The sequence below is a fragment of the Mustela lutreola genome, chromosome 16 (genome assembly GCF_030435805.1).
Source record: "Mustela lutreola isolate mMusLut2 chromosome 16, mMusLut2.pri, whole genome shotgun sequence".
NCBI classification, from domain to species: Eukaryota; Metazoa; Chordata; class Mammalia; order Carnivora; family Mustelidae; genus Mustela; species Mustela lutreola.
In genome coordinates, this window is record NC_081305.1 from 47,973,303 (window position 1) to 47,982,468 (window position 9,166).

Genomic DNA, 9,166 nt, shown 5'->3' on the forward strand with positions numbered 1-9,166 from the left:
CCAAGAGCAAGAATCCTTGTCACAGTGGAATCAGTATGCACCCCCTCCTGGCCGGCTGGTGTTAAGTCCTGTTTTTAGGGGTTTTGGCCATTCCATAGGCGTGATTGACTAAATCGTTGGCCATTGGTGAGTGAACCCAATGTCTAGCTCCTTCCCCTCCCCAGATATCAAGGATAGTGCTGCTTCCCGACAGCGCACAGGAGACGAATGAGGCACAAACAAGTCAGCTGCAAGAGAAAGGGAGCAGGGAATGACAGCAGAAAAGACTGTCTCTCTGAACAACTCCTTAGTCTCATATTTATTGGAAAGTCGGTAACAACCAACAAAGAAGCCAGAGTAGGTTACACACTGACCATGAGTCTTGCAGATAAGTAAGAAGAAAGGCAAAATACATCTGGTCCTGTAGCCCGTGATCTAGAGTGAGTAAGCCCAAAGAGAAGGATCGTCTGATGAGCTGCAGGTGCTCCTGCAGGAGCAGGAAGGGGAGGTAACGGGAGAATGAAGCAGGTGGTGTTCCGGCCTGAGCAGGCCGGGCGTCCTCAGCAGCTCAGCTTCAAGGACGTCTATCATCCTCTCCCTCAGAGGCCTGTTGCTAGTGCATATTTTTCTTAAGGCTGTATCTAAGCATGTTTAGTGGCTAGTATAATTTCTTATGGGTTATATCTTTTTTTTTTTTAAGATTTTATTTATTTATTTGACAGACAGAGATCACAAGTAGGCAGAGAGGCAGGCAGAGAGAGAGAGAGAGAGGAGGAAGCAGGCTCTCTGCTGAGCAGAGAGCCCGATGCGGGGCTCGATCCCAGGACCCTGGGATCATGACCTGAGCCGAAGGCAGAGGCTTTAACCCACTGAGCCACCCAGGCGCCCCTTTATGGGTTATATCTTAAGCAGTACGTTATTCTGAGGGACAGTTACAGATAGGGCGTACAGTTAGAACTCTCTAATGTCTAGTCACCAGCTCCCATCCTGAAGTTCCTTTATTGGCCTCCATCTTGAGTGATTTCACCCTCATACAAAAGACTCTTATCCAGGAAATCCCAAGGGTTTCAGAAGTTCTATGCCAGGAACTAGGGACAAACATCAAATAATTCTTTTTTAAATCAGGTAGGAATGCTGATTAGGTAAAAACTATAGTGAGAGGTAGTCTCTGACATTATAGTCTCCTTGATGTCCAAGAAAGCTGTCCACTTTTCCACAATGGCAGAGCCCAATGTTTTCAACCCACCCCACACAATGAATAAAAATCTTAAGATTAAATGTGATTTAATAAGATGTTTATTATTGCACAAATCAGAGCAAATGTGAGGAAGACAGGTCCCACCTCAGTGACTTAGAGGCTGGAAAATCCATAAAAAGTATGGCATAAGATCAACAATGCCACAAAGAGGGTAAAACTTGCAAAATATCAGTGGTTCCTGGATTGGGTTCTGTGGTAAAAAGTGGATCAGGTCCATGCCATAGCTAGTCAGAGGAAAGGTCCCCACCCCAGGGGTTCAGACCATGATTTCCACTACAGAGCAGAAGAACACAAACATCTGTCTTCTCTGAGCATGCTAAGGTGACTCGCATGGACCTCCTGGGTGTCAGAGGTGAGATACCTTCTGCCACCACTGGCAGTGAGAATTCCGGGAAGGTCTGAGCAGGTCAGAATATGAAATGCAGCTCCTGAAAACTTCTTGTAACTGGAATGTGTGGTAGATGGCTCCTCAGAGAAGCTCTCTAGTGCTGTTACATTGAACAAAGAAAGAGCATATTTCCTGAACATTTAAGGCCATTTTCTTATGTGGAATTTCTTTTTCATGCTGAATGGGCTTAGATCTTGGCTGAAGGTTTTTCCACATCTACTGATTCATAAAACTGATTTGAGTCTTTAAGTTTTTGGTGTTGAATCAGAGCAGACGGCAGAAAACTTTCTCAGGTTGGCTGCAGTCCTAATGCCTTTTTCAAGTGTGAAGTTTATGGTGTTGAATGAGGCTATAGTTTTGGCTAAAGGATTTCCCACATTCACTGCATTCATAAGGCCTTTCTCCAGTGTGAATTCTCTGATGTAGAATGAGGCTAAAACTTTGGCTAAAGGATTTCCCACATTCACTACACTCGTAAGGCCTTGCTCCTGTGTGAACACTCTGGTGTTGAATGAGGCTGGAGCTTTGTCTAAAGGATTTCCCATATTCATTGCACTCATATGGCCTTTCTCCAGTGTGAACTCTCTGATGCTGCATGAGGATAGAACTTTGGCTATAAGACTTCCCACATTTGTCACGTTCATAAGGCCTTGCTCCAGTGTGAATTCTCTGATGTTGAAAGAGGCTGGAACTTTGTCTGGAGAATTTGTCACATTCAGCACACTCATAAGGTCGTGCTCCTGTGTGAATTCTCTGGTGCCGAACAAGTTTGGATTTGCATCCAAAAGTTTTCCTACATTCACTACACATGTAAGGCCTCTCTCTAGTGTGAGTATGTAGGTGCTGAAAAAGTTTATATTTGAACCTGAAGGCCTTTCCACACTCACTGCTATCAGAAGGCTTTTCTCCAGTGTGGACTGTCTTATGCTGAACAAATGTATGCTTATAGCTGAAGGTTTTCCCACATTCACTGCACTCAAGCAGTCCTTCTCCAGTGTGAATTCTTTGGTGCTGAACAAGTGTACATTTACGACAGAAGGCTTTTCCACATTCACCACATTTGTAAGAACTTTTCCACTATGAAAGGACCCCTCACACTTAGTACTGCTGTGTATACTCAGTATTGCTTTGGGAGTGGCCTGATGCTGGAGAAGTCCCAAACTGGCCAAGAAGTCTTTTTCAACATCCTCACAGGTGAAAGGCTTCGCTAATGAATGGTGTCTATAGGTCTTCACAAAGGAAGTCCTGTCCATGTTCTTGCTATTGGGTTTTCTCCCACTGTGCTCATTCTGGTGTTGGTGAAGATTTACACTGAAACAGAATTGTTTTCCACATGCCACACATGTGTATGATTTCTGCCCAGGATATGTTCCTTGATGCCTATCCAGGTATGAAGTATCTTTCATGACAGGAACATGCTTCTCACAGAGATGAATCTTCTGGGTGGTTAGATTTGGCTCTGAGATCCTGATCTGTGGCATTCTTCCCAGAGAAACATTCTGTCCGAAAGGTGCCTCCTCAATCTCTCTGGCACACAAACAATCTGAAAGCAGAAATGCTAGTCATGTACATGTTATCTCAGGAGACAAGTGGCAGCCACATTATAAATATGTGCCTGACATACCAAAGAATGAATACATGAGACTGTTCTCAGGATGGAGGAGTTGGGAGGCAAGATGAGGAAGGGGCTTCTTTGCAGTACTGTGATTTTATTTTATTTATTTTTATTTTTTTTAAAGATTTTATTTATTTATTTGACAGAGATAGATCACAGGTCGATAGAGAGGCTGGCAGAAAGAGAGAGAGAGGGAAACAGGCTCCCCGCCGAGCAGCCGAGCAGAGAGCCCAATGTGGGACTCGATCCCAGGACCCTGAGATCATGACCTGAGCCGAAGGCAGCAGCTTAAACCACTGAGCCACCCAGGCGCCCCTGCAGTACTGTGATTTTAAAAGGCTCTCTAAGAAGCAGGATCACAAGATGAAAGTAGATCAGAATGGGATGCAGCACAGTAAGGAGAAGCAGGCAGAGTTTCTGACTTACTCCTTTGAGAATGACCTCCAGGAGGGGTGTTGCTCACATGTGAGTATCATGAAGAAACAGGAAAATGACTTCTGGTGAGTAGCTGGTGTTCAAGGACTACTGGGGATATGTGTTCACCAGCTATTATGCACGAGCCAATGCTGGGAACACTGCGAAGGCAGCAGTGGAAAGGAATGGGTAACTGATAGATGTAAGAAGTTGCCAGCAGCCAGGGACTAGAGGTCAGAGTAAAAATGACAAACTAGTCAAGTATCAGGAATAGGGAAGAAAAGGTGAAAATGAGGTGTGGCCATTTAAATGGCACCAAAACACTAGTTTGAACAAGTTCCTGGTATTATGTGAACACAGCCCTGATGTCATGTCCTGTCTCAGCTGCCAATCAGCAAGATCAGGTCCCCTCTGGCCCCTCTTGCCATGGCAGGAGTGGTATCATTCTGTGACATGTTCAGAAGTCTCCCCCACAACCCAAGTTGAGCAACTACATGGGACTTGGATAATGTAAGTCCTAAAGTTAAGACAGGACATATACCAGCCTGCCATGACAAATTGTAGAAAACTAAACGTTACAAAAAACCTCACACAAAGGTCTCCAAGAACAGCACATAGTAGACGTAAGTAGTGTCTGTTTCAACGATGGCAATTCCCGGCACATGCAGACATGTAGAACTATCCGAAGAAGGGAGCAAAACCTGAAGCAAGTATGTACCATGGATCTGCAGAAATCACCCAGCCAGGAAGGGGTCAAGCAAGGTGGGATCCATCCAGCTGACTGTCAAGACTACCTAGAAGGACGACCCAGAATCCTTTGCGGCTAGACTTCAGGGCTGCAGGTGTTGAGGTAGCAGGGAGAGCAGAGGGCAGTGCTAACAGTCCAGTCCAAGCAACAATAGCACCTACCCAGGGAACTAGGAAAGGTCATAGTGCCCATGGTCTGGATGGAAGGACAGAGCAGCCACTAGGGAAAAGCAGAAAGGCAAACTTGCTACCTAGGTCACTGTGATGCTACCTACCTCACACTGTGATGTGTGAGGGCCTTATGCAGGGAGGCCATCAGTGCCAAGTTCTCCAGCATCACATCATGGTACAGGCATCTCTGAGCCTCATCAAGGAGACCCCATTCCTCCCAGGAGAAGTACACGGCCATATCCTCCAAAGTCACATTGTCCTGTCATGTTGGGGACAGATGAAATCACAGCCTCCCTCCTGAGGACCGACAGTCCACCCCACACATTTATCCCACACCCATCCCCTTCCCAAGCTCTCCACTTTAGAGGAGAAACCAGGACCTGATGCCACTGATGCTACCTGATTCCTCTTTCCTCATGGTTCTATTAATCAACATGTCCAGCCCTTAGCAACCGCAGGCAAGCAGGCAGAGACACCATCTACACTCAGGAACTGGATTACAGGGCTGCATCTCTTCCTGACAGGCAATTTCCCTGGAGTCCTCCATATCATGCCTCATAATAAAATTTGGGGTCACCTATCACCCTTAAGTCTCCAGTACCAGGACCCAAGACCATCAATTCCCACTCCTTCTCTCCACATGCACATGCACCTCTCACATCCTCAGACCCAACACGTGCATCCCCACAGCCCCTGCCGATTCCCTGCCTCACACCATATACATCTTCCGGGACTTGCTCCGTGCTACCTGGCACATGGCATCCAGAGAGAAATTGGCAAATTCAAACAGGATCCAGTACTCCCCCAGACCTCTGATGGGTCCCACACCAGGGGTAGCCCTGGATGCTGCTGCAAAGGCCTCTCTGCCTGTCTCTAATCCTTGCTTCAACATTAGTCACATGGAACCACACATGAATTTCTGATGCCCATGACCCCTCTCCCAGTTCTGTCCTGCACTTGCTGCCCCTTCAGGAGCCACAACCCTCCTCTTTCCACCAAAACCTCATTCAAAGCTCAGCCATACTGGCAGCCATACCAAGCACAGTGATTTTCACGGATGGCTATGCTTGCCCCAGACCATACACACCAGCAAATGCCCCAGAACCCACCAAAGCTCACCACAAAACTGTAGTAAACCCATCTTATCTCAAGCAGTCCTCCTCATCTATTTCTCGTCTACTCTTCCCTTGGAAGTCTTGGCCACCTGCCACGACTAGGCTCTCCACATACTCCCTTCGTGGTTCTCTCCTACCTCAGTATTTATGATATCCATTGCCCCCAAGCATGAGCCCAAGAAATAGATCCAGCCCTTGGAACTCTTACTCTTCTTTCTGAGCTGCTAATAACGTTACTGCCGTGAGGGGACTCCCACTTTCTAAATAAGACCCTCAGCTCCATCCTGGTGCACACAGCAGCCACCACTTCCAGATGCCTCCATCCTAAACCTCACTCCAGATTCCAGACCTATGTGCAGCTGCCCACTTGATGCCACTACTCATTTTTTCTCTGGAGTATCTCAGAATCTTAACATGGCCCCACACAAAGCCTGATATCGCCAGTGAGAATCCACTCCTGCTACTGACCTTCCCATCTCAGTTGATCTACCTTCTACCCTACTTGCTGCTAAAACCAAAACTTTAGTGTCATATCCGACTCCTTCCTTTCTGTCTCACCCTCAAAATCAGCCCTTCTGGAAACAGAGATCCAGAATCCAAACACTTTTCCCACCTCCACAGCCAGCACTCTGGTCCATGAACACTCACCTGCACGATCGCAGCAGTAGCCTCTTCCCTGGTCACCCTACCTCCTCCCTCAATCCCAAAGTCTGTTTTCCACTCTGCAACCGGATGGAGCCTATTCAGACCTAGGTAAGACCATCTTCCTCCTCCGTTCCAAATCTCCCATTACATCCATTACAGCTGCCTGACTTCTCAGGCAACCATTGCCAAAGGAACTCTATCCCCTGCTCTTTGTTCCTGAGAGAACGGAGACCTGCTGCGCCCTCTTCCCACACTGCAAGTGTTTGCACTTGCTTGTACCTGTTCTGAGGTCAGCGTCTACACCTCTTTCCGTTGGTGACCAGAAGAACTCCGTATCATCCTCAGCCTGGACTCAAAATGAGTCTAGATTACGCCCTGGCCTTTGGATCATTCCTGCCGCGGGTCTCAGTCTGTGAGGCGGGGGCAGCCTCTCCCCTCGCACCTTCTCGGTCTGGTTAGTCCCAAACCTGCCAGATGGTGTCGCAACAAAGCGAGGAGGGCCCCAAACCGCGGCCACAGCGAGGACGCCGGAAGTCCCTCCCCAAGAGCTGTCAAACTAAAGGGCCGGCAGAAAAGCGGGTGAAGAGTCTTCGGACATCGCATCTCAAAGTTGATATGGGGGATGGATCCACACCAGCGCGGGAGGGACACCCTCCACTTCACTGTGCAGGTTCCATAAGTGCTACTGCAGCTTCGGGACCCGAGGGTAGAAGCACGTCACAGAGGCTGGGAGCCACGGTGCATTTCAGAGGGCTTGAACCTCCAACCCCGGAGGCCAGACCTTGGGCTGAAAGGCTAAAGAAACTCGGGATTCCAGTTCTCTGGACTTACTCTTCCCAGTTCCGTAACTTGGACCCACCTCCCAGTGCTTCAGTATCCTCACTGTCGCTCCAGCCTGTTCTCCCTCTGAGCAGCCCTTGGAAAAACTTTTAAAACCCTGAATCAGACGGCGGCCCTCTTCTCTTCACAACCATCCACGGCTCCCATGGCTCTCGGGGCAGAGGAGCCGCACCTGGGCCTGACAGCGCAGGCATGGATCCGCCTCACGCTCCGTACCCTGAGGGCAGAATCCTCCACCCTCGGGCCCCCTGCAGCCCCCGCCCCGGTGGCCCCTCAGCCCGGAGCCCGCTCCCGCCCGCCAACGCTCACACACGCGCCCCCGCCCACCGGCGCCTCCCTGTCCCGGACACCCCGGCCTGGGCCGCAGGGCCGCAGGGCCGCAGGGCCGCGAGCAGGCGCCCCGCGCTCGGGCCTTTGGGGTCTGGGTCGGGGGTTAAGGGGAGGCCCCGGGAGACGAGCGTTTACCTCAGCCGGGTCCCTGGGCGCGGCCGCCGCCATCGGACTCAGTGACAGAGCGGACACCCGGGCCGGCGATCCCCGTCCTGGCCCCCGCGCTGGGCAGCTCGGGTGGCGTCACCTGCCGCGGGTCTCAGTCTGTGAGGCGGGGGCAGCCTCTCCCCTCGCACCTTCTCGGTCTGGTTAGTCCCAAACCTGCCAGATGGTGTCGCAACAAAGCGAGGAGCGCCCCAAACCGCGGCCACAGCGAGGACGCCGGAAGTCCCTCCCCAAGAGCTGTCAAACGCGCAGAAAAACTCTTCTCTTGCCCGCAGCCCGTCAGCGCCCCGCCCTCTGGGTAACGTAGTAGGAGCCCGGGCGAAAACGTTCTCACCAGAACCGTCCCAAGGGCTTGGAGCTTCTTCTGCGAAGGGTCTAATGAGGTTCTGGAGGCTTCCTTAAGGGATTCGCGCAGGTTTATAGGGGTGCTGTCTACAAGTGGAAAAAGTTCTTAGGAACATGATTTCAGAACCCCCTGAAGCTCAGCAGGCTCCCAGAGCATAAAACCAGTACTTTAGGTGCCCCCCAAGGCTACTGATACAAATAGACATATTCCATTAAGTTATTTCAACATAAAAGATGTACATTCTTAGCTGTACACGAATAAACATTATCTTATTGTTCTTGGTGTTGGGGTCCGTGATCAAAGGAACGAGACTGATAAAAAGCGAAGGTCAAGCATAGCTTTATTTCACGCCAAGCATCAAGAACCAAACTGACCTGTCAGGGCTGTCTCTTACGAAAGGTGACAACCAACATGGCCGCTCTGGATGAGGCTGCTCCCCAGACAGGGCCGCTACCTGGATAGGGGCTGCTCCTGCGAGGCTGCTCCCTGAGGCCGCGACTCAGGGCGCTGGGGCTGCTGGAGGCTCTCACGGCTCTGACGGCTCTGACAGCTCTGACAAGAGCGTTCGGACAGCTCTCCCGGCTCTGTCGACTCTCCTACTCCTCCCGCTCTTCTACGCCTCCCCAGCCTCGCAGACTAACCTTTATAGGGGTGGTTGAGCCCCGCTGCCCCACACAGGTGGCCAATGGGATTTAGACTCACCTCAGTAAATATATGCGCGCCCCTCTGATTGGATGTCTTCACCAGGCCTAACTCGCCCTTGTATCTAGGCTTTGCTCAAGTAAATTCCTCTGGGAGGGGCAGGGTCAATCTAATTTCACTGCATAGGGTCAATCTAAGTTCACTGCAACAAAATAGCTCCCTCTAGCCAACCAGGCCCTTACACTTCACATGCCGTGAAACTTCAAGAGTCCGAAGTGCGTTGTTGAGTTTAATTATGTTCAGTCAGAAACAAGAGGAAAAGACTAGATAGGTTCATGACAGGAAGATAGAAGAGGGAAGTGGGATTGCCCTGAAGCAACTGCACAAGGGTGAAGCTGATGAGGGAGCAGGAGGCTGGCTGAGGACAAAGCAAAAGCTGGCGCCTTGCACCCCCCCCCCCTTCCATCCGCTCCCCTCCATAGGTGTAGCATTCCTCAGGCACCCCTGACTG

General features: G+C 50.2%; 1 protein-coding gene across 1 annotated transcript; it reads right to left on the reverse strand.

Annotated features, from left to right (window-relative positions):
* Nucleotides 1-1,246: 1,246 nt before the first annotated feature.
* Nucleotides 1,247-7,670, reverse strand: LOC131817644 (zinc finger protein 256-like). Its single transcript, XM_059151186.1, has 4 exons — nucleotides 7,638-7,670; nucleotides 6,775-6,888; nucleotides 4,682-4,831; nucleotides 1,247-2,702 (listed from the first exon to the last, which is right to left on the reverse strand). Exons 1-4 carry the CDS (start codon nucleotides 7,668-7,670, stop codon nucleotides 1,944-1,946), a joined length of 1,056 nt encoding a protein of 351 aa, XP_059007169.1. The 3' UTR covers nucleotides 1,247-1,943.
* Between the last annotated feature and the right edge of the window lie 1,496 nt (nucleotides 7,671-9,166).

Bases quoted from the DNA above. Each gene is read 5' to 3' on its own strand.
- LOC131817644 (XM_059151186.1), bottom strand. From the start codon at position 7,670: ATGGCGGCGGCCGCGCCCAGGGACCCGGCTGAG. The intron at 6,889-7,637 runs GTAAACGCTCGT...CCGGCCCTTTAG, and splicing joins CGCCCAGGGACCCGGCTGAG to TTTGACAGCTCTTGGGGAGG. The intron at 2,703-4,681 runs GTGAGGTAGGTA...GTCCTTTCATAG, and splicing joins AGGCCCTCACACATCACAGT to TGGAAAAGTTCTTACAAATG.